This window comes from Hippichthys cyanospilos, chromosome 13, assembly GCF_059441005.1.
Source record: "Hippichthys cyanospilos isolate Australia breed blue-spotted pipefish chromosome 13, RoL_Hcya_1.0, whole genome shotgun sequence".
Lineage (NCBI taxonomy): Eukaryota > Metazoa > Chordata > Actinopteri > Syngnathiformes > Syngnathidae > Hippichthys > Hippichthys cyanospilos.
The window spans coordinates 13,888,160-13,914,179 of record NC_142381.1 but is presented as its reverse complement, the minus strand read 5'-3'; the positions used below and the strand labels follow the sequence as shown (position 1 = coordinate 13,914,179).

General features: G+C 39.7%; 1 protein-coding gene across 3 annotated transcripts in view; it reads right to left on the bottom strand.

Annotated features, from left to right (window-relative positions):
- Positions 1 to 26,020, bottom strand: part of LOC148413946 (A disintegrin and metalloproteinase with thrombospondin motifs 2-like) — a 116,947-nt gene that overhangs the window by 28,207 nt on the left and 62,720 nt on the right. For 2 of the 3 annotated variants that reach the window (XM_088431176.1, XM_088431177.1), the window contains exon 4: positions 2,107 to 2,312. In XM_088431176.1, the coding sequence (XP_088287302.1) occupies positions 2,107 to 2,312 (206 nt within the window). Of the gene's footprint in view, positions 1 to 2,106; positions 2,313 to 4,514; positions 4,563 to 26,020 lie in introns of those variants that run through there. The other variant, XM_088431178.1, reaches the window with a different exon arrangement.

Here is a 26,020-nt window from a genome sequence, read left to right as displayed (position 1 = left end):
GGCCCCGGGCTTTGAATTTGACACTTGTGTGCCTGGAGATAATTTGTTGTGCAAGCAGCAGCAACAACCTAGCATATAGCTTATAATTTTCAATTAGCAGCCCGCTGCAAACTGTACATGCAAAAAGTGCATCGGGGATGTTGTATACATAGACAGAAGTAAAAAATGACGCTAATTGGCCTCCTAAAAATTACACAACAAATTGAAAAGTCAAACAAAAGTACATGATTTAACGTTCTACAGCTTGCCCTGCAAAATAATTGAGAAAAGATGCTAATTTACCTATTTCTTTTAAAACAACTGCATTTAGAGCGGTGTTGCAGATGCAAGTCGGGGAGCGGCGAGGAGGAAAAAAAGTGAGCAGAGGCGACACACCCATGCGAAAGAAAGCAAACTTTATAAAGACGCCACATGTGGGAGGCGACCCTTCTTTTTTCGGTTTATCGCGCTGTCAATCATTTCTTCCGGATGCGCTACATGAAATAGTTTTTCTTCCGCCGCCTTGCCTCCTCCCCCACCGTGCAGACGAGAAGGGGCTGCTGCCTATTCTCTCCTCTTCCTCTATTTTATTGCGAACAGCGTCTCGTGTTCTTCTAAAAGAAGCGTGACAGAGTTTGCACCTGCTTAGCAGTCGGAGATGCACCGCACACACACAAACACGCACACACACACGATCGTGCTCCACAGGTTTAATTTTCCAAGCTTAAAGTCTGCGGAGGGTTCAAGCCGACACACACTCGCGGACGCTGATATGCATAAACACCAGGAAGAGATGACATGACGACAGTGAGGGGTGACAGGACACAAAGCCTGATGAAATGTGTCGCCCTTTCAGAGCACAGGACTCACCTAGCATTACATACACACACGCACAACCACACACACACATGAAATCTCATCATATTCAGATGGAGAAGAAAGGATTACCCATGGCTGATTGCTAGATGAGAACATGCGGGATGGGAATTGAATTCTCATTCAATTGTTGTCTGTATGCGCGCGTGTGTGTGTGTGTGTGCTACCAGCATTCTTCGACCTCCCCGTGACTCCCCGTTCAACCCAAATAGAACGCTTTTTCATTCAATGAGGAGATGGAAAAGGAGCAGGGTCACCTTCGAGAATTTAGGCACCCGAGATGGGATGAGTGCAAACAAGGATACTAGCGATGAGACAAGATCTTGTACGAGGAGATCTTGCAAGACTAGAACGTACACAGCAAGAGATTTATTTGTTCGGTTGTTGGTTTTGACATGGGCTAAACAGGAGAATACACTTATTATGACAACAAATGTAACGACGAACATAACTCCTTGGTACATAAAGACTGGTGCTCCAAAAATTCTGAAATCATGCTAATTCAGGGTGGTACAATAGAACCTCACAGTTCAGGTCAGGGACCAGAGTTCAAATCTACCTCGCTCTGACCTTACTGTGAAGAGTTTGCATGCTCTCCCCAAGCCTGCATGGGTTCTCTCTGGGCAGTCTGGCTTCCTCCCACTCTCCAAAAACATGCATGGCAGGTGGATTGGCCAACAGTTATCACAGCGTCTACCATAAATTAGCCGCTAGCTAGCAGCGCTCAAGTGCACCTGGGAGATGTTCCATTACTTTTTAGAGGCAGTTGAATGGACCCATCTTTCTCAATGTTGCTGACAGTTGCTGTTCCTACTGATCACTTAAAAAAACAGACTCAAATGTGTTCTGGCTACAGTAAAAGTGTTATTTAAAATGCCTATTCATTTATTAGAGCGTCATTTTTATAGTCCTTATTCCTGTTTTATTGCCTACTTTATTATTTGCTCGATTGTGTTATGTAGTCTGTTTGGGAAAGTGAACAGAGTAAGAATTTCATTGTGTAGTATTACTATGCATATGCCGCCACCCCCCAAAAATTCTCGAATCTCTTGAGTTTATCCTTATGTAAATTGGCAAAAAACATGAAAATTGCTCATTCATAATTAAGTGTAATGAATGTATAATCAAGCAAAAAAAAGGATGTTTTTTTTCAAATAGCAAAATACTCTGTACTCTCTAGCTGCAGCTTGCGCTACAGAAAAAATACAGGGTGCTATCCTAAACAATACGTCCGATATTTTCAGCACTTACTATATTCATGAGCGTCAGCAGATACTTTTGGACATGCTCCTTCCCGTGAAACTGGACCACAGAGTCATCCACACCCAGCAGAACCTCTATATTGTAGGCCCGGTCCATGCTCTGCCTGCGAGTGCGTTTCGCACGGGTGTTGTTGATGCTCTGTTCCACGCCTCGGTAGAGAGACTCCAAATCCATTAGGCCACCAAGATTTGCACCTGGGAACACATGCAAAAAATGACATGAAATGAGCTGGAATATATTCATACATACACGGTGTATTAAAAAAAAAAAAAACATACTCAAGTGTTCGAATTGATTTGATTTTAGGTATACAAAGTGAGGCTGTAGCTGTTGAGCTTGGATCTGCATATCTGCAATGACCTTGAAAAGATCTGAGACGCTCAAAAGAGACTGGCTCACTTTGAAAGACAGTCCATCCTAGTCTCTGTTTGGACTGGGTGATGAATCAAAATAATTTGATCATTTTGAAAATTAAAAATTTGGGCTATAACTGCCCTAAAGTGTACAAAACCAAAACAAAAACAACTTTTAACCCTTGAATTGCCTCTCAACCCACCAGTGTAAATTGTCGTTGGCACACAATCATTTCCACAAATGTTTGTTCCTGTTTTTGTGTGTTATCGCATGTGTGTTTGTTTTCCAGAGCACCAGTTTACAACGTGGCAGCTCCCTCTTACAGATCTGCTCCTAATCAACCAAATATTTCCACTCCTGCCTGAATAAATGCAGCAGATGGTGCTTGCTAAACACATGGATGGAGACGGCTCCCTCACACAAGGCTGCCCGCCCTGCTCTTTCTTTGGCTTGCTACAAATTGGAAAACATGTAAATTGTTCAAGAAGTCGACTTGTGTTAATAGCATATCTTACGAGAGGCACTGGACAGTAGTTGACCCTGACAGCCATCTAGGCTAAACAAGTTTTTATTATTTTCACATTTTGGACAAATTAATCATATTGGTGAGAACACAGTCACGCTCCAAATGCATATTTTTATCTTTTATTAAGAGTACAGACATTCAATCCGAAGTACCCATCCATCCATCCAAAGAAAAAAAAGCCTCAAGGGCATGGGGAGAACATGCAATCTCCACACTGGAAAGCCGGAGTCGGAATGGAACCCGCAACTGTTAGGCAGACACGCTAACCACTCTCCCATAATTTTTTTTCCAAGTCTTTGGGTAAAGGAGTAAAAATAAATAAAGGGTTAGGGTTAGGGTACTAAAGTATTCAATTATATTAGACATCAATAGATTATTTCAGCACTTTAGTACCTGTAGTAGATATTACCTTAATAATCAATTACTTTGGTACGTAATTAGCTAAAGTAATTAGTGCCTTCGTACCTAATGTAACCAATTCTTTTAGTACCTGAAGTAATCAACCACTTGTATTACCCAAACTAATCAATTACTTTAATAATTAAGTGACTAAAGTAATGGATTTAGAACTTAATTGATAAACTACTCAATTCTTCATGTTTACAGACACTCCTTTAGCCAAACACTTAAAAAAAATATGTTCAAATATGTACCATGTATTAAATTGATTCGTAATTACCTAAAGTATTTGATGACTTTTGTACTTAATTAGCTAGAGTAGTTGATTACTTCAGTACCTTGGTAATTCTTTTTGTACCTTAAGTAACAGATTAATTTAGGAGTCAATTTCTTAATCATTTAATTTTTCAGCCATTTTTGGACCGTCTTTTAGCCAAACACTTGAAAAAAAATGCAAACTGGCATTAGATTGATTTTAGTAATTAACAAAATCTTCTATTGCACTTAATTAGCTAGAAAATGGATTACTTTCATACTTTAGTACTTTAGTTTATAACTTAATCAATTCCTTTTGCACCTAAACTATTCAATTAATTTAGTTCTTAAGTACTTCAAGTAATTGATTAATTTAGTACTTAATTTTTTAATTATATCATTCTTCCTAATTCAGCAGCCATTTTAGGCGCTCCTTTAGCCAAGTAGTACTTACAAGTACCTGGGACTGAATGTCGAGACACTTAAAAAAAAACAAACAAAAAAAAACTTGTCTTTGGGATTGAATGAGTTAAGTGTTTTGTTTATTTTTTAAGGCGTCAGAGTACCTGCATAAAAAAGCAGAGGAGATAAATGGTGCTGTCTGTTGAAGCAAGGCCTGCTTTCACTCTCAAGCTGCCCTCCCTCAACGGCCTTGCATATTTGAAAGCCATGGAGAGACAATCCCAGTAGCCTTAAAATGTGGTTTCACAAAAAATAAAGAAGCGCGAACCACATCCAAGGATGATGCGGCTGACATTGCGCCATATGTCGTTCCTCCAACAAGATTCCTAATTGTCGTGAATATATCGCCCTTATTTGTAAATTCTGGAATCGATTCGGAATCTGCAGCGTTTGGACTTACCCAGTAAAGAAAAAGTGAAAGCTGCCATCTTGTCTTCCAATCAGCAAGGGGGCACGGCGCTTTCCCATCTTTCTTTTACGCATGGTATCCAAGGCAACGGGGCTCATGAGTAAAACAACGACCGTGTGGCTAATATTGGCTCCTGAGTCGTAAGCAGATTGAATCTGGAAGTCTGAATATGATCCCGTTTCTGCCCACACCCGAGTGAGTGACAGAAAACCCAAACAGGCAGCGAGACACGTGGCGAGACGGGGACAAAAAGAGACAATTAGACAAAGAAGCTGCCTTTAACGAGCTCCGCGTCAAAACCGCACCGACGACTTTGAAAAAGCGAATCTGGATATTTTTACCTTTTACTTATGTAACACCGAGACAACAGGGAGACGGGCTTCTCGCTTGTATTAATGCGCCTTTGCAAAATTGCATTGCCTTTAAGACTGCGGATTAAACAATGCGGGGGCATTGCGTAACTCGGGACCGCAGCTGTAGGTTTAGTGAAGGGAAAAAAGTTGGACACCTCAGAGCGGCAGCTAAAAGGGCAAAACGAGCAAGCGAGCACGGGCTTGGGGTTGCTCAAGGTTAAAAGGTGCTGCCCCGCTGCCAGACTAATGATTTAAACATTTCCACGCCGGCGCGCTCCCCCGTTCTTGTTTACACTCGCTAAGCGTACTCCCCGTAGCCGTCAAAGAGCACGTTTTTCCCGGAAAACGAGGAGGGATAAGCTCCGAGAGAGATTGATGGAGGCAAAGAGGGAGGAGAGAGGTATGAGCTGAGGGATGTGATGGATGCGAGTCAGAGATGACAAGAGACCGCAAGGACCTTGGGTGCTTGTGAAGTTCCGCTTGGAGCTCCGGGATATGGCTCGGTGGTACAACATCTGTCTGTCTGCTTGATTGACTGAAGACGAGGCGTCCGGGCGTGCCGCTGAGTTTTCTCAAAGAGATTTTACACTCGGCCTTGAAACGGCTAGAACGTTGGGCGCGGTAAGACATTTCCATTGTCAAAAATCCCAAACGGAACCGAAATAACTCCCATTTTTGACACCCATCAGGAGACGAGCAACAGCAGTTTTAGTTGTCAGAATGCCAAGGGGTATGTGCAAGTCACCATGCCCCAAAGGAAAACAAAATAAACACAAATCATGCACTGCAGACATCGTAACAGTAATAAATTGTGATATTTACTTCATTTTTAAATGTACCTTATTTTTTGGACTATCAGCCGCAACTTTTTGCTCATGATTTGGATCCTGTGGCTTATAGTTCAGTGCGGGTTATGTGCAGGTTTTTCTTTGCTAGCCACCAGGAGGCAGTCCACCAGAAAACACATTTGTGTATCTATCTGTGACTTTGTGGAAAAGACTTTTAAAAATATAGTATTAAAAATGATGACAGTTATGTATAAAATAAGTGAGGTATTGGATAAAGGTTTGCGATGTGTAAATTGATAATTTATATATATATATATATATATATATATATATATATATATATATAAATTATGTGCAATGTGTTTAATGTTGACAGTGTTGCTGTAATTGAAAAAAGGTTTTGAATTAAAAAAAAAAAATATATATATATATATATATATATATATATATATATATATACATACACATAAATTGTGTGCAATGTGTTTAATGTTGACAGTGTTGCTGTAATTAAAAAAAAGTTTTGAATTAAAAAAATATCTCACTGTGCATAAAAAAGAGAAAAAAACAAATGTGATTTTTAGCAAACTTGAGCGAGACTGTAAATATGTTCTTGTATGTAGGCACCAACAACGTATAAACAGCTGCTTAATCGACAATCAAATTTGAATTTCTTCTCAGGTTTGAGCCATAATGTATGATCTGCCCCGATAACACAAACAAACCCCCCTCAGACACACCGAGCCTCTCACACGCTCTTAATATTCTCATTCAGGTAGAGTACAGAGTGCAGCCTTATTAGGACACAAAGGTTCTTTGTCTTTCAACCTTTTGCAAAATGTCAAGAATGTCTAGTTGCATACAAGGAAGAGGTGAACGGATGAGGGTGGGGTGGTGGCTGAGAAGAAGGAGGGGCATGCAAGGTAAAACAGGAGGAATTGCGAGATTCTGCTCAAGTTTTGCGAGCCTTGCTTTACTCCACCTTCAACGGCTGTTATGTAAAACGGCAATTATTTTGACCTTATGCAGTGGTTAGCTGGACAATTTTGAACCCGACATGAAGAATTAGTGAGTTGAATCAGTTTGCGTCCAACATCAAAAAGTATCCTCTCTGGTGGCGGCCATTTTTGTCACTGTTGACTGAAAATGACATTGAAGTTGCTGAGGGCTCAGGGAACGACCAATCGCAGCTTAGCTGGCAAATGCTACATTATCACATTCAGAAAACAGGATGTTTTCAAGAATACAATTCAATTTTGGGATAACTGTACATTGTGCCAGTCAAGATTTCAAATCATCAGCTGCGATGTCACTTGCTATGGGTTTGGTCTGCATTTGTCATAATATGGAGTCCTGAATTTATTGCAAATGGTTGTTTCTCTGTGTAGTTGCTATGGTCCTTTAACTTCTTTAATCATGATCCTGTAAGGCCAATTTCTTGGATGATTTGTATGTCAGCAATACACCTGATTCCAATGATCAGGATTTCCAGGCCATGCTGATTATCTAATCGTATATAACATCTAAAACAGGAAACTGGCCCTCCAGGACCTGGATTGAAGAAGATTGTCATATAAGAGTGACGTCTGAGCGTAAGATCTAGGGTTTAAATGACATGTCACAACAATGAGCTCTCACGCAGTAAATCTGCCTTCCTCCTTTTTTCCGAGTCTGGTTTTCTTAGTCTAATTTATGAGTCCAGTTTCTGAGTCGGCTTTCCAAGTCTAGTTTCCGAGTCCACTATACAAATTCTTGTTCACAGTCTTGTTTCTTATGCTGTCTTTGGTTATGTAAGATTTTTGTGTGTGAAAACTTTCTAATCTTCCACTTTTTTTTTTTTCTGGTTACAAATTCAGTTACAAAACATTATGATGGCTTGCCTAATTATGTGTATGTCTTTGTTGATCATTTGACGTTTGTTGCTATGCTGCCATTACCCGGATTTATTTCATAAGTGATCTTTTGGTGCAATACAGACGCACGCTGATGCATACAAGTTGTCAGACAGGTCAGTTTCACTGTGGATGAGACCAGCTAAGCTTCGTATCAGCTTGGCTTTGAGGTCTTATTTCACTTAAGGCTCTATGCTTTACATCCAAGAAGGTCAAGACAGGAGGGTTTGCGATTAATCTTTCATACGGCTCATATGGAGATTCATATTTTTGTAATTTACCCTTGTGCTTTATTTCGTCCGATCCGTTGATCTTTACAAAGGTATTTTACCTCAAATGGAAAGCATTGAAAAGAAGACACCGGGGAGCTGAAATTTCACACATATCAAAGTTCAAAATGGCACTAGCACTTAGTTATCCCACTACCAGGAGTGTGCCATCAGCTGGCTAAAATACTGCCAGAATTATCTAAAAGAAAGTGACCTAAAATGATCAAAATACTGTTTAACCATGAGACAGAAAGCGCTTAAATGCTTTGTCTGCGCTAATGAGACGCATCAGCGCTCGATTTGCAATCTGTGATGAAATTCATTTCACCTGGTGACTTTGTCACAGAACTTAACTTACATTTGCAAACCTGTGTCATCTGAAGGAAGGGCTCAGCGGGACACGGAGGGGGGTGGTTTTCTGTAAAACACCCCCTCTCGGCCACCCTTTGCGCTTCTAACGGACAGACAGTTATGTAAGAGGAAGGAGCCAAAGGTTGCCTCGTCTACCAAACAGCCAGAAAATCCTCGCAGACAAATCAAGCTGCGGCAAGGATAGGTGGCCCCCTCACCCGCTGATTATGAAGGCTGCTTCACTCTATATTAAAAAAAACATCCTCTGCTCATCTTCAGAGAAGACAGATAGGTAGATGTCATTCATCATCTTAAATACCAGAGATCTTAGGGCATCCGAATCAAACAAATATTCCATGAATATGATCAAATTCAGAGTTGGAGATAAACAGTGCTCACGCTGAAGTTGTTATTAATAAATGGGCAAAGTTCACTGTTTGATGTGTGCATAATTATTTCAGTCTTCGGGGAAATGTCCAAATAAAACTACTGAATGTTACCAAAATGATAAACATTGCATTTATGGGGGAGGCAGAGTTCATTCACGATGTGCACCTTCTTCACGCTACAGCCTCTGCAACTACCACTTGGTGGCAATAATGGGCACTGAAACAGGTTTCACTGTGAGTGACAGCTTAAGGGGTTACTACTAGCATGCTAGCAACAGTGTGAATATGTCACAGAGTCACATAGAGGGCACTAAACATAATGCCCCAGAGCTATGATGGAAACCGGTAAATTCAAGACATTACCAAGGCTAGCAATTTTTATTTATTTATTTTTTTACTCTGTCTTCGAAATGATTATACTTTCATTAAATGTACTCGTGAAAAAAAATATAAAGAATGTATATGTGTAATGGGTGCATCCTCAAAAAGTTGCATAATTCCATCATTGATGGTTTGCGCGGTTCATGTCACTTCATGTCAACATTGACTAACCTCCATAAACGCAATTTGCAAGACCAATCTATAGAATCATTTACATACCACCCAGGATGTAAAAGGTTTAAAGGGGACCAAGATAAATCATTTCAAAACATATAACATGATTCATGTATTTGGGGTGAAAAAAAAAGATTTTAGAGCAAGGAAGTAAAAATAAACTGAGATAATGTGGCTGCTAAGACTAGGGGCCAACCAAGTTTTTGTTTTAGGCCGATTAGGGCTGGTTAGTTAAATACATTTTAATGAAGAGAATAGCATTTGTCTCTTAACAATATACATATTTCAATAGGTGTCAATTATATAAGGATTTTCACTATTCACGTGCCGGCCTGGTGTCTATTCCTCCTTGAAGAGTGTGCATCAACATTAAATCAATTGTTAAAAAAGAAACGGAAATTATTTCTTGAGATGTGTTTGTGTTACTATCAGTTGGGTAGGCGTCAACTTTACCTCATTTATGCTAAACTGAGTGCTTAATTATTAATTAACGTGCAAATATTGGCCATTTGGACGATTACGTTTGATGCCTGAAGCGCCATAATCGGCCAATTTCATCAGCGGGCCGATTAATTGAAACATTTAAGAAAGTTGAGCCACATCGACACAGACTACTCCGGGACCTCTTGTTTTGACTCCATTACTCTGCTCAATATAACACAACTATTGAAAGGAACGTTAACTCATTCAGTGCCATTAACGACTCTAGACGTGAAAACTCCATTTTAACTGGGCTGGCAGTGAATGAGTTAAGAACATCCAGAGAGAGATTCGACCTTGCCGTTAAAACAAGGAAGGTATAACTCATTAAATCTTCTGAGGAGTGAGCGCAAAGCATTCACGGCTGCATGACTTCCCAAAACAGCCACAGGTGGACCACTTAAAAGTCCCCACAGGCCATACAGGTGGACACCATCTGTTTGCACAAACAGCAGGTCACCCAGCGGCCTTTTCAAACACTAAGTGACCAAAACTTTTTCCCTTGATTTCCTTCGCTTGGTTTCCCTCCTCTTATTCATTACCCCACATATTTTCTTAAAGTATGCTTAAAAACAGCCTGAGCGTGGAAAATCCATCTATAAAAGGTGTGAGACAATATGTATGCAAATGTTCTCCTTTCAGCAGCGGCTAAAACCCCGAGGTAGGCTTTATCATAAAATATCGCATTATGATAAACGCATACGCCGTTCCGACCCTGCAACGGAAACAGGGAAGCAAATAAGTAGACATGTTTGAAATAATGAATGCACGGTTAAAGAAAGAAGACACTTGGATATTTGTCAGAATGTGTCTGCTTTTTACCAGCACAAAGTACGAGTGCATGTTCGGCCCAGACACAAACGCACAGATGGAGCTCCCTTCAATCGCACAGTGCTCCGAGCCAGAAGGGAGAGAATTAATAAGGCACCACAGTGTATCGGTGTTACTAAATTGGCAGTGTTTCATAACAAAGTCTCTCAGAGCAGTTATCAATTAGAAACAATTAGAAAAGCCATTCATCATTCCTTCAAAGGCGGCGCAGCGTGGGGATCCTGATACCACATCATCAAAATAATCACAGCTTCGAGCGCTCATTAACGGTGGCAGATCAGAACCGGGCGACGCTGCGTTCACCAGGAGATCGCATCTCCACCTGGCTTCACCGGTAGGAGTGCCGCAGAGCAAACCTGAACAAAATCTGACGGCGTTGGGAGGAAAGACGGACAAGAACATTTTTTCAGGACAAGCTGTGAAGAAACTTGGAGACATTGCACATAAACCGGCATTTTCCCGAAGCTCTTGGCGAATGCCAGTGCAGCATGTGCTGCTCTATCTGGGCACGCTTCTTGTTGACACACATTTTATTCCGTCCCAAACAGTCCCCGTTGTAACCGGTAGCAACGAGTTCTTACCAACATGACTACATTTTGTCTGAAAATTGTCCAGCAACGTTAGGTATAGGTCATCAAAATGTCTGTCCACAACACAAAGAAAAGTGCATACTCACAAATGTGTGTCTTTTTTTTCTTTTTTTTTTCAGTTGTCGACGAAAGATAGGCTTTATGGGATGTGTTTTCACAATGCCGGGTTTATATTGCAGTTTTGAGTTTATGACAAAAATAAAAAATACGACTGACAGAGATGTCCATTTCTACAAAAAACAACCTCCTGAAGATCTCGACTTTCCTAGCGGCCTTCAAAATCGAAGTGTGTGAAAATAAGAAAGTAGTAGACGATGTGCACCGTTGCTAAGGGGTTTTTAATCCCACAAGCTAGCTAACGCGTCCCTTTGAAGTTACCGTCAAATGACATGGAATTCCTAGTCTGAAACGTCAATTCACAAATGATTTTTCTTTTTAATGTACAAAATGACCAATAAAAAACAATCAAGCCAGAAATATGTACGTTCCTCAGAGATATTTTTGCTTTAAATGAAGACGCACGAGCTTGGCAATATGGACTTAAATTCAGGTAAGTGTTTTCTACCAAATTGAAAAGAATGAACCAATTTGGTAAGAAAAAACAAAAAGTAGCGGCACTTTAATCATCTTGAACGCGCCACACAAAGCATTGTAGCGAACCGGATCTGGCACTCAGGCCTTAAAAAAAATACATATAATGTATATTATTAGTATTACCGTTAATAACACATTTCCCCACTCACCATCAACTGAAAATCCATGAGTAGTGGCCAATCATGGCTCATCTGTTGGTCATGTGATTTTCATAAAATGAACCGTAGTTGATTGGTCTTTACCTGAGCCTTCAGCATGCGATGCCACATTCAGTTAAATATGTAAATGTGTTTAAAAAAAAAGTATTAATTGTACAGAGAAAAAATATTTAACCATCAAACTAACATTGAATCCCAAATACCTTCAATCCCAGGCACTTATTTACATTTCTTTAATAATATTCTGACGTGTTAGGACAAAGAAGTGTCTAAACAAGGCTGGTACTAAATTAATTATGGACAAATATGAACTTTTAATGATTAAAAATGGCTAAATAGGTCTACTATCCCTTTAAATGCCAAGATTACGTCGTTAGAACCATTGTCAAGAAGCCTAATAATCCACCCGTTCAGCATTCTGCCACTTTTGCAAAATCAATATCGCAATAACACATTTTCAACTCTGCGATATTTAAAATGACAAATTGAATTATTTCCATTTATTGCTGGATTTCACTTCCTAAAGAACAGCATTTGATATTGAGTTTACCATAAAGTCACATCATTGGCACAGTGCCAACATAGTTAGCAGATTAATGGGTAAAGGCCATTTTTTTGTTGTTGCTACATTTAAATTCAGACGCCTTATAAGAAGAACAGCAATGCCAAAAACGTTCAGAGTAAAGCCAGGCCTTTCACAGTATAGCTTGCGCATGCTAGCTGTCCATACTTTGTCCCTAACCTTCACTGTGCATCAATCAGTGTGGTTTCATCCATGCAAGTGTAACCTGAGAGGGGAGGATAGGGGAGATACTGAACCAGCATGGCTTCATCTCCCTCTCCTAATGAAGCTCCAAAGTAATCAAATCACAGTCCACAAAGACAGATGGCAAACAAGGGACACTGGGGCTTTCTGGGTGGATCGCCCACCGGCCTCTTTTCGCAAATGCCAAAAGAAATCTTGCTCACATTGTATCTAATCATAAAACACACTGATGAAAATATTAAGAATTCAAACGGAGACAAAATGCTGCAAACAACAGGCCCAGTCAAGGTGTTCAAATCAATCAATAATTAAAATTATATAAATCAAATAAAATCTGGGGTGTTTTCTCAGTCGGAAGGGCTATTTTTAAAACAAGAAAAAACTCCCATTACTGACCTTATACACAGAGAAAACATTAAGGCTATTCCCCCTTGTAGGAAGCAATAATCCACAAATTGCATTCACCATTAAGTAACCTATAAGGACTGTTGGCAGCTTTACAGATGACCACGTCCACAAGGCAAAATAGGCTGCTCTATGTCCTCCAGGGAGATTTAATAAAGAGAGGTTATTAGAAAAGAATATTTTCCATGCTCTCCAAATCAAGGGGTTGGCCTGTCTCATTTTCCTTGCCCGGCAGAGCAATAATACCCACTAATCCTAAACGCAGCAAGAGACTGGGGATGGCAGAGGAAGAAAGACAATTCAATAGAATTCAGTTTTATCTATATTGGTCCAAATCACAACAGGAGGGAGGTGGTCTGGGACCAAGCATAGCGGCGGCATAGTGGGGGTGTGTGGCAACTATACATCAATGTGCAAATGATCAGAATGCAAACATCCTGGTCAACCGTGGTCAAGTTTACATACCTTCAAAGTAGACGCTTTTATATAGACCTGAAAAAATGGCATGTTTGTTCAGCCGGAGACCAAGCCATTCTACACACTGAAAGGGAAAATATGATATTTTGAACTTTCTAAAATGAAATATATACAAATACATTGGATTTGGCACTTTGGCGATGTAATTTCTTATTAAAGATGAGTTTTATGGTACTGATACCTTTAATCAGGAAGTGAAATGTTGTGTCGACTTAAGCCGCAGCAAAAGACCTCCCGCTTATTCATTTTAAACAAATTATGGACAAATGAAAGTGTTGAAAGTCCCTTGGTAACGTTAACAATACAAATGGTTGACGAAATTTGTCGTTTTTTAGGGCGATCCTTAAAAGTGACGATACTGCAAATACGAGGATCCTGCCCAGTGATATTCATACTCCACTCGCGGTAAGCAATTTTACCCGTAAGCGGTTAGGAAAAATAAATGGTGAAAGCCCTCATTATCTTAAAACGTGTGCTAAGTACATTCTATGAATGAAACGCATGTTGAGTGGGCAAGAGGGCAATCATGCAACAATATTAGTTCTCCTAATAATAGTATTATTGCTAATTAGAATGTATCTAAATGTGTTTGACTGCATTTTACACAGACATTAGTTCCGCTTCTAAATAGTGACCAAGAAGCGACGGGAGACTTGTTTTGCATCTCTCCTTTTGAACATGTAATGGGTCTTCATCTCTGTATGGCCATTGTAATAGACAAGGCCTCACTACAATGCCTGAGGAAATTACATTATAGTCCCTATGTCCCGATTTGGTATGCAAGCGCATACACACATAGTATGTCAGTGGCCTCAGTGACACTACTTAAATATTGATGACCTGATTCCTTCTCATTAATAATAGCTGCAGCACTGATGACTGTGAATACCACTCTTTGTGTGTGTAAGTGTGTGTGTGTGTGTGTGTGCGTTTCTACACATATGCAAAAGTGCTTGCTCACAATGTGCGGGCCAAGTATTTGTTGAGTCTGTCATTGGTGTATTACACAGCAAAATCACTCCAAGAGGATTCCTGACTCCATTACTGCCGTAAAGAAAAACGGCTTGAAGTGTGGGAATGTTCAAGGTTATTATATTATGATAAAACAATTGTCAGCGTGTATGACTGCCAGAATTTTAATGTGCGAGGGTTGGTGGGTACGGGCTGACATGGAAACAAACGATGGAAATGGTCGTGACAGAAGAAACTGTAGCTAGCTCACTTAAGAGCTGATTTAATCCTTGTGCAGTAATTTGACCAATTCGGGTCATTTTCTTTCACATCATTCTTGCAGTATTTCAGCCAAGGGATGGCACACTCCTGGTGGTGTGATAACTAAGACTAGGTTCACACTACAGGGCTTAATGCCTAATTCCAAATTTTTTGTGAAATCGATATTTTTTCATGAGGTTGTTCACATTTTCAAATAAATGCCACCTGTGTGTGAACTGTCCCACATGCACAGATGACACTGTAACATCACACACAGCTGGTGCGCTTAACGTTCGTATTTACGGAAGTACCACAATGGACGGACCAATGGCTGTCATACGAGAGTCTGAATATTTATATTTGTTACATTTAAGGTGGAAAGGAGGACAAAAAGTGTGGCATTCGGCCATGGTATTTTGTGCCGTGACAGCAACGTCACGTCAAATAGACACACACACACACACACACACACACACACACACACACACACACACACAAACACAAACAAACACACAGAAAAATCTGAATCATGTCACCACAGGCTGCAGTGAGAATCTCGCTGAAGTGGTCAAGTCAATATATTTAGCATTTTCACTCATCTTTCAAGGCCAAGAGAATTATTTGCGCTATTTCTATGTGAATATGGGCGGTATCATATGAAAGATTGATTGTAGGTAATAGCTGTGTTGTATGTGTGGAAACACTGCCATCCAATGGTCACAGTTATCATTACGGTGCTCAATTGGCTTATATTAGGCAAGCATTACTAGTCAAGGGTGTCAGCGACCCTCCACAAAAAAAAAATCATATTGGACCAGAATTGTATGATTCATTGTTATTATTATTTTAAAAGATAATTCGCATCCATTGCACTGAAATAGTTAGAAGCGTTTAGTATTAGACAACATTAATGTCGCAAAGGCAGCAATATAAGCACACCTAGACATTAGTGTCTGCTGTAATGGAGAACATAAGAACTCCTGCTAAGAATAGGGAAGAGAGAGCCAGGAAAAGGGAGGGAGACGAGAAGCTTGCATTCAGAAAGGGAAGTGATGCTCTGTGTGTCCTTTAGAAATCATGAGTCAGCAAATTATGCTATCATGCAAATCTAGTTGAAGGAAATTCCCTAATTGTAATGTGAATGTATTGTAAGTTTCCTCAATGAATGGGAATGTATTCTTTAATATATTTGGCGCTTTCCTGATTGACTGTCCTTGCTACTAATTGTTAGGGAAAGCTAATAATGTTGACCAGGGGCGTCTTCAGGCAGCAAACTCTACTTTCATTTTGGCCATAAAACAATGTATTCACGTTTGTCAAGACTTATGTATTTGTGCTTCATGTATATCGCTGGCTGGTGAGGACATCACTCACCTCAATTGTTCACCTCATTTCCCCTTATAAAACACAAACTAGCAGGATTTCAATAATTCTTTGAAAATTACATACAAGCAAGTTGTATTTTTTAACTTTGAGATTAGCTAGCTTAGCATTTTTGTAGCACTTTACAAGATAGTAAAAGACAGAAGCTATTCTGTGTGGAGAAATGTAATGCAATTGACAAAGCAGGTATTGTATGAAATTCACAATTTTAATTCAGTTCCAATATTTTCCGAGGAAATTTGTTTGAAATGCAAATACATTGGAGACTAAGATTACTGCAGATGATTGGCGCAAAGCAAAAAATTGTCCCCGCTCCAGGGTTACCACTCACCCATTCGTAGTCGCTGTCGCCGTGGCGACTGTTCGCCTGACTACAGGTGATGGAAATCATCTTATTAGTGCTGTGCTAATGTCTGCTTTGAACGCATAGGACACTCCAACCGACAAGGTTTTAATTGGCTTCTGCTATTAATATTTCATTCTTTAAGTACAGCTCATCACCTTGCCTTTTACTGAGTGCAACCCCGTTGGCTGGTCTCCTGCACTGTACCACTGGGAATGTAAATGGACCAAATTTATTTGTAATGTCTATGCACTGTGGTCTTCTAGTTTCCAGCAAATACAGTGAACCAACTGCTACCTTTTTTCTTTGTCAACCTCCATAATATCACTTTTTTTTTATTATGTTTTTTGTTTTTGTTTTTTTTACAGCAGTGTATGTGCTGTATAGGCAAATCAAAAGACATATTTTAGGCTAATGCCTTGAAATATACTGTGGAGCACTGAGATGCAAGCATGCCTTGAATCTTGTCGGAGAACTCAGTCAGTTCAAGTATTCTTTTTGCTTCTTAAAAGTGATATAATGGTCTTTTGGCAGCAGAAGTGAGAATAGGCAGTAATGAAAATGAAATAAACCCACAGTGTTCTCAACTGTTTTTCAATGACACATTCCTTGAAATATATATATATATATATATATATATATATATATATATATATATATAAGCTTTAAAAAAAGATTAAAAAAAGTGACATAGAGGGCTGTGCTTCAAGGGTCTGATTTATTAAATATTGAAACTACATTTGTGGTGCTATCTCTAAGTGTATTTTCTTCAGAAACGCATATATAATATGTCACGTGTATATGTCACTATAACAATTTAGCAATAAGTTACTTCATGTTCCAATTGTTTTACTCTTACCTTGACAGGAAAAACTATACTTTTGCAAAACTCAATTAAAATTACTCATGTACAGAAAAAAAAGACTTAAAACATGTCATCAGTAGCTGCTTTTTTTTTTTTTTTTTTTAAACTTTCGACCCTTTGAAATGTGTATTGGCCCACAAAAAATAATCAACCTAAAGCGTCCTTGTTTGAGTCATAGAAGAAATTTGTTATCAAAAAGAAATAACTTAATCATTATTTTTTTTTCCACAAAAAATTATCAAAATAAAGTGTCAGAGCTGTTCTTAAAAAAAAAAAAATATATATATATATATGTCAATGGAAAAATACTAAACATAAAGTGTCCTGTTTTGGGGTTAGTTACAGTAGAGCTCTGTTCACAAAAATAAATCATTAACTTAATTATTAATAAATATTTGTCCATAAAATATAATCAACATAAAGTGTCAGACCTGTTAACAAAAAAAATAATTATAAATAATATTTGTTCACAGAAAAATATTAAACATAAAGCATCCTGTTTTGGGACTACAATAACACGCAAAAATTGGCACAGTGCCTGAATCTTCACAAAAATAAATCATTATGTTCGTTATTAATAAATATTTGTCCCACCAAAAATAATCAACACAAAGTGTCAGACCTTCTCTCAAAGAGAAATGAAAATAAATAAATATGTGTCCGCAGAAAAATATTGAACTTAAAGTATCCTCTTTTGGGATCATAGCAGAGATTTATTCACAAAAATAAATCATTAACTTGACAGGTATTGAGAGACGGCACGTGCCAAGTTGGGTCTAACCATTCTATATATTAATATTCTTATATTAACATTGAATAACCTACTGAACATTACATTTGTTTCATGAACTTTTATTTTCCTATAACAATTAATTCAATTTTTAAAAGGATTTTTGCGTTTTAGTGTAGATGCAAATCAGCCTGGCAATAGTTACATAAACCTGATCGGTTTTTGCAAGCCACCATAATGATGCAAGTAGATAAACAGGGAGCAATATTTTGACATTTGTCTTGACACCAATATGTCAGCCAAATTCCCCTGTGTAAACTTTTTGGGCTGACTAATGAATCCATTCAGAGGCTGTGTTTAGAAACTGAGCATGTTTGCAAATAAACAGGAAAAAAAAAAAACCTTGTTTTGATTGTGAAGGAGTTATATAACGGCGCTGGAGACAATTCAGAAGTCAAATTGAAAGTTTAAACTTTGTGGACGGAAAAGAAAGTGTCAAAAGTAGGATGTGGATAAAGCAAAAACAACTAACTGAAAAGAAGGGATGTGGAATCATTACACAAGAGTCGCACTCAGGAACGCCTTAGCGCAAACGCACGCGGATGCACACCTGTCAGCCCCGAGGCTACCTCCAGGACAGAACAGGTGATGGCACTGAAGGAAGAGAAAGAAAACGAGGAAGAAGTGGGAGGATTTCATGCGACATCCTGCCGTACTTCCGTTAAGAAGGCCTCATTAAGTGAACCACACAAAGCCTGACGGTGTCACACTGTGTGATTTGCACAATAAGAGAGATGACAGAGCAAAGGCTTCCAACATCTAAACCAGCTCTTCCACAAAACTAAAGTTTCTATCCCGGCTTCTGAATATTGCTCGACGATAAAAGGACTTTTAACTGTGTCAACGCTCACTAATGTCTACTGTCACTTCATTTAACAGCTATTAAGAGTGAAAATCACAAAGCATGCAATTATCATGTTTCCGTGAGTATAAGGAATGTGTTGTGATATCAGATGCTATGCAGCGCCTATGGAAACAGTAAATGAGAAACGCCGAGCTGAAAACTCAAAACAAATAAAGTTGCACATCGCCTCGCGGAGTCCGATCAACTTCAGGGACGGATCGTAAAGTGTGCTGCATACTTTACGTCTGAATATTATTTTTGCGCAGTGGTTTAAGTGGTCCCTGCGGTCCCATTAAACGGGACTACAGTGTTCCCTCGTTTTTTGCGCTTAACGGGGACCGAAAAGTGAAATCCGCCAAGTGGGACGACCCGCATTGATCAATGTCGCACCGGGAGCCAATCACGTGTTTCGTAGGAGCTCCCGTGAGTTCATTGAAAGATAGCCAGGCCACTCATCTTCATAAAGCTCACACACGTGAGTGTGAACTGGAAAATTTCGTATTAACTCTGTTTTCGTGTCATGTTTGGTCAGCTCCAGGCTCCGCTCTAGGTTGACGTGGGGCATGCTTTATATCACAGTCAACTGCTCTCTTTTGCATGCAAGAAACCTTCACAGCACATCTCTCCTGTAGGGTTCTGTATTCATTGTTGTGACCGGTCTTTTTCTCAATGTATCGGTTGCTATGCAGAATTTATGGTCTTTTAGTTTGCTTCATGATGTCATTTAGGATTGCGCTCTGACAACATTTTAGCTATAAGTTCTCAGTGACACATTGTCAAAATTTGAAGCCAAGTTGAGGTGTCTAGGTTTCTTCCAGGTCTACTTTTTCATGTCTATTTTTTCTCCCTTTGATTTTGTATATAACGATTTTGACCCATCTACGTCTGTGTCCTGTGCGCTTCTGGGTCCAATTGCTGCACCTCACGTGTCCCTACGTACATCTGAGATGTGATTGTTTTGTTGTGCTGAAAAGCTGAGATGATGTAAAAATAACGTGACAAGGTTTGAGGTGACTCCCCCTGACAGTCTCTTGGGCTGAGTTGTCGTTTCTCATCTTTCAAATGTGATCTTAGCTTTCCTTTAATTCAAATGAGGTCGTGTTCAGATACTTAGAATGCTAATTACATGTCTTGTCGTACCAATTTCAAACCCCCTGCTATGTAATAATCATTTGAATGAACATATTGTGGAAACTTAGTTTATCCGACATACACGCAGAAATGAAAACCATTTTTTTGCAGTCTGAAACACACACACACAAATGTGTCCTCAGAGTGTATCCTGATTAACAAGATGGTTCATCCGCGTCCTCAGGCGTGAGCCAATCAGCCACGAGGACACAAATCTCTCCCCGCTGGTGATGCTGAAGGCCACTGGCCACTATTTATTGGCAATCTCAGCACTAACTACCCAGACAGAGACAGCAACACGCTTGCCATGGGCACGCACCAACACTGTGCGCTACATGACTTCTTTTTTTTTTCGAACAAGAATCAAACATGAGTATGATGAAATAGGAAAACTCTAAAAAACAAATTCAATGGGACATACCATATTGTATAAGTTGAAATTGTGTGTGTGTGTTCTGCTTTCTGACTGTGTGTGTACGTATATCAATAGAGTGGAGCAATAAAAGCCACAAATTTGCTCGCAAGCTTGCAAATGTCACACTAAATCTGATCCGAACAAATTAGTTTTTATTACGGCCGAAATGATTAGTTGCAGCTACTGCACAAGAGCAGCTGCCAATGCATCTACTCATATAATAGGCAAAACGCAACTGAATTCATATAACAATATTAAACATGAGGTTGCCTTGACCTAGCAAAGGTCTGATTTTTATTTCATTTCTCACTTATTAATAAGCTATAAACAACCAGACTCATTTTTTTTGCAACATTTGTGTAGACATTTTTCAGGTAAGGGACTACACATTAAATATCCTGTAAAGTAGTGTTATGACGATTAATCTGAAAATAAATGATCAATTTAATCAATCACCATTTAAGGGAGGAGGGAAAAAAAGGACACTGTCCGTCCGAGTTGAGAAGAGGGAGAACAAGAGATTGTGTAAGAGCAGGAAAGACTCACACCATGACACCAAGCCAGAACTTTGTCAGCTGGATTCATTCTGACATCTGAAGGATGACAGGCAACAGCAGGAAAGAGTGGGATCACAGAGGTAACATAGCTACTATGCCAAGGAAGTCAACTAACTTTCCTCTGGTATCAGCAGATTTTGCACTTTCACTGTGCACAGCGGACGTCTCCCCTTGTCATCACCGCAGGGATGGCACTTATGTTGGGAAAGGTGTTTTTCCACATTCTGTTGTTGTGTAAAAGTATCATACAAACAAACACGTACAAGGTGGTGCAATTGCAAACTCAGCTACAGAAAACACCTTGGCTGAAGAACAAAATGCTTTTAGTGGAAGTGCATTTCACACTTGTTGAAAGCGTGTCCATGAGCTGCAAAGTCACTTTGAAAGTAAGCCTCATTTAGTTCATTTTGCTTTTCGATGTGGTGGCGTGGTGGAAGAGTGGTTAGCGTGCCCGCCTCACAGTTCAGAGTTGAGTTCAATTCCTCTGTCAAATTCTCTGCGTGCCCGTGTGGGTTCTCTCCGGGCACTCCGGCTTCCTCACACATTCCAAAAACATGCATGGTAGGTGTATTAGGCACTCTGAATCAGGGGTGTGAGCCATACTGTAGTTGAATGACTGTTAAGTCAAATACATTTTCAAGTTTGTCACACACTTAGCTAGTTTGAAATCAAAGGCCAGTAAAAATCTGTTCAAAGGGGAGTTTGGGAAGAAAAATAAAACACCATTTTTTTTCCCAAAAAAACTTTTAAACGTTGAAGACGACTTGCAAGTTTGGTATTTTAGCCAGAAACTTGAAGTCACATCAGCCTTTCGCAAACCGCGTAAAATAATGTGGTGGGCCACAGATCTGGCCCCCGGGCCTTGAGTTTGACACCCGTGCTCTAAATTGTCCTTGCGAGAGTAAATGTTTGTTTTTGTGTGCCCTGCGATTGGCTGGCCACCAGTTAAGGATGTCCCCCGCTTACTGCCCAAAGACAGCTGGGATAGGCACCAGCAAGCCAGCGTCCCTAGTGAGGATAAGCGGCTATAGAAAAATGACTGATAGATGATTTATGTGATTATTAGCAGAAAACCTGTGCGCTATTACACAGTAAATGCCTGCCACAATAAGCTCTACGCACAGAGGAAGAGATATATTACACTCAGACCAACAATTTCATTGAATTTCTAGAAGGAAAAAAAAATCTCTTGACTTAAGTAGGTAACTCCTTCATGCATGTACACTCACTGTAGGACACACAGCAGTAACGGCAATGGATGTAGTTGGCCCTCTCGAGCAATGAAAGCCTCATTGACATGAGAAGCTCCATTAAGCTGTGAGATTCAGCCGCTGCTCAAAAGCACGTAAACATTACAAGCTACATGGTGCCTCTGCAAGTGCACCGCCACGGTAATTTCAGGTAAATTCTCTTCAGGCTTCATTTCACACTGCTATTAGGTTTAAACAAGGCTGTGATTAAGTAAATTCACTCATAAAAAATAAATAAATAAATAAACAGGTGCAGCATACTCAATTGTATCCTAACATCAATTGAGAGAGGCTGCAAAATTTCCACTGAACTAGCATCGATGAAGACATCCTCGATTACTCCCACATTTCTCTGAGGAGTGCCAAATTTAACACTGTGTGCATGCGTGTCGTGCGTGCATGCATGTGTGTGTATCTGTGTGTGTGTGTGTCAGTGACAGTGGTGGGAGGAAGGAAGTCACACGCCATCTCATCATCCATGAGCTCCTGTCCCCCGGGTTGCTCATTACATAACAGAGCCCAACGCAGAACACTGACCACCCTCGGGGAGGCCCGCTGCACGTAACTGTCGTCACACAGCTTCTACCTGCTGCTCCATGCTAAACCTGCACACGCCGAAACGGCACTTGGAAAAGTGTTAGGGCAGGGGTATCAAATTCATTTGTATCATGGGCCACATTGTGGTTATAGTTTCTGTTTGAGGGCCATTATGACTGAAGTAAAATAAATTTTAAGTACAGTGGACCCACGCCACACCAAATTAATCCGTTCCGGGTTTGGCATCATAAGGCGGAATTGTTGTATGGTGGGTAATAGAAACCTCTGGTGAAATGCGTCAAAACATCAAAATTGTGTATACACATTAAAAATTGGTAACAAAATAGTATGGTTAGTTCTACTTACATATACATGTATAAAATTAAATAACATCATAAATCAAAAAATATATAAAGGGAAAATGGAATTTTATTCACCTTTGAGTGACGTTGACTTGAACTACTTACAGCCTGAATCCCCAGCAAGGGTAGCCTAGCCTAGCATAGCCTTCTTCGTACTGTATTCTTTTATTATCTCCAGCTTCGTTTCCGTACTAATCATCTTCTTACTTCTACCTCTAACATCACTAGCAATCTTGGGACCCATGGCTAACCCAATTAAAGTTTTAACTAAGCACTATAATGCACAATAAATACGATATTGTAAGCACTCACACAAAATCAGGACTTTAGCATGTCGGCATCTTTGTGACACTGAAACCGACCAATAGCAGACCAGCATCTTACTGACGCGTTGCAGCTCAAACAGTTTGATGCGAACAGGAAATAAGAGCAATTACATAAAAACACCTGAAGAGGGAGGCAAAACAACATAAACACAGCCAACCCCACAGGTCATGATAGTTATTGGTGCCGTAAAGCAGGGAAACTTGCCGTCAAAAGGGGACATAAAAACTTAGTATTCCACTTTGTTACATGAAGAAAACGTAAGCCAAAGCTCAAAACAGGGATTGAGAACAAAAAATGCTTGCTGTTTCCCCTGAAATTTAAACATTAAAGACAAGTTGGAGATTATGGTTATTTTAGTCAGAAACTTTAAGTCATACTCAGCATTTCGCAGGCCACATAAAATTATGTCGTGGGCGGGAGCTGGCCCCACACACACACAATAATGATGTCACTTTATTATATGGCACAAGTCTTTGGCGTTAGCACTAGCACTCATGATGCATTCAAACACCAGTGTCATTTCAAACTCAGGAGTAAATAGACTGAATTTCATTTGTTTGGGGGCACATGAAGTTGAAGGTGTAGTGTATACGTATACTATTGACTAGTACTTGTATATATACGTAGAATGTATATACATACAGTATGTGTATCCCCTAATTCATGCTACAAGTGTTCCAATTTATTGAAATTTGAAAGTTATTTAACCTTGACATTACTATGAATTATATGAATTCTATTTTTAAAAGTGTATTTCTTATTGTATAGAAAAAAATGACTATAACCATGTATTATAGTAAAAAGGCAAGAGGAGAATATGAAAAAAAAAAAAGGAACTGATTGGTTTATCTCAGCCAATCTCAGGCTCAGGCCAGTTATCTATTTTTGTTTGACTTTCAGTTCACTTGTCATATTTTGATAACATTGTGTATTTAAATCTTTATTTGAGCGGAAAAAAACTGACATATATTGTCTGTTAAATACTTTTGTATTGAAATGCTGCTTTGTGATTCCTCTTGTAATGGATATTTATATTGCTAAATAAATAAGAAATGCAAACTATTACACAATGTGTATTTTTTTTTTTTTTTTTTTCAAATTGAGTGCAAACTGCAGAAGAAAAAAAAAAGATCCTGAACCTTCTTCGGTCTCTCAATCCAGACCAGAAATAGACAGTGCTGCACTTAGCAGCGAGACATCTACAACAAGCAGTGGATTTCTGAGAACCGCATGAGAGGCAGAAAGGTGCTAATCTTGTCAAAACACTATGATCGCTCTGATTACAGAGGCACTCTCTCCATCACAGCTGTGATAATACGATACCCCTTTATCCCTTCAAGGGTTCCCCACTTATCGCCCACTCATTGACAGGCGCAAACCCACACAAAAACAATCAGTGTGAGCGGAGGTCCGTCAGTTCCTCCCTGCTATTATGTGCGCAACCAGTTTAAAGATGGCAACAGCAGTCGTAACACGCTGGTTTACGCGCAATGGAAGGCCTGCTGGGAGCCTCCTAGCGGGTGGGCAACTGCAACTGGGGCGTACAACACACACGGACGAACCCACACCGCTGGACGCGTGAGCGGCATCAGTCACTTGTTAAACAAGCGAGAAACAAAAAGTGTGTGTTGACACATACAAACAAAAGACACACACATATATGCTATGTGTGATAATAAGCCAGCCGTGCCCTCCGGGGATCACGCCGACGGCCACGAAGGAGCAGGGAGGAAGCAGCTGGTAGCAGAAAATACTTACCCTCACCACACAGTAATTTCCTGCCTGAGGCCCACCTGGGCTTCGCTCACTTGTATACTGTACGAATGTGCACGGATGGTTGTGAATGGAGGGTTAACTGGTTCAATCAATTTTGGGGGTTTGTTTTAAAAATGAACAAGGATGTACTGCGTATCCTAATGATGCAAATCAATACCAATGGCATCAGAGTCACGAATGCATTTGGTACCTGCCACCGTTGTATTTTGGGAATTACTTATTTCCAAACTTTTGACCCACACTGTACATAAAACTCAGATAAATAATACTTTAAAGGACCTATAACATAATATTTGATACTTTCCACAGTTTAATATATGCATTTATGTTACATTTGGCACATTGGCGATTTAATTTCTTATTTACTGTAATATGTGTTTTGTGGTACCGATATTTCTTCCTTGGACGTAAAACGTCTTTTTGCTTGTGCCTGCCTTGCCCCCTTCATGACGCGTTCAAGGCCGGCGGGCCACAAAAGACGCATCCATCTTGGCTATTCATCCTCACGAGTCTCGCGGCTAATGGAGACGATTCCAACAGCGTGAATAACAGAGCCAAAAACAGACATTTTACTAATATCAAAATGCAAAAACGTCTCACTAATACACATTTCTGCCATCAAATCAGTCTCTGTGGGAACCCAGCATTCATAACAATAGTTCCTATGAGGGTGACTCATTTACTGCTGACATTGGGGAACACATAACTGGACTATCAAACACAAATTTTGGCCACTTCATCCTTTTCAGTTTTTTCAAAAACAAAAGTAAAAGATGTGGATCAGGTCCATGAGTATTTTCTTCTTGC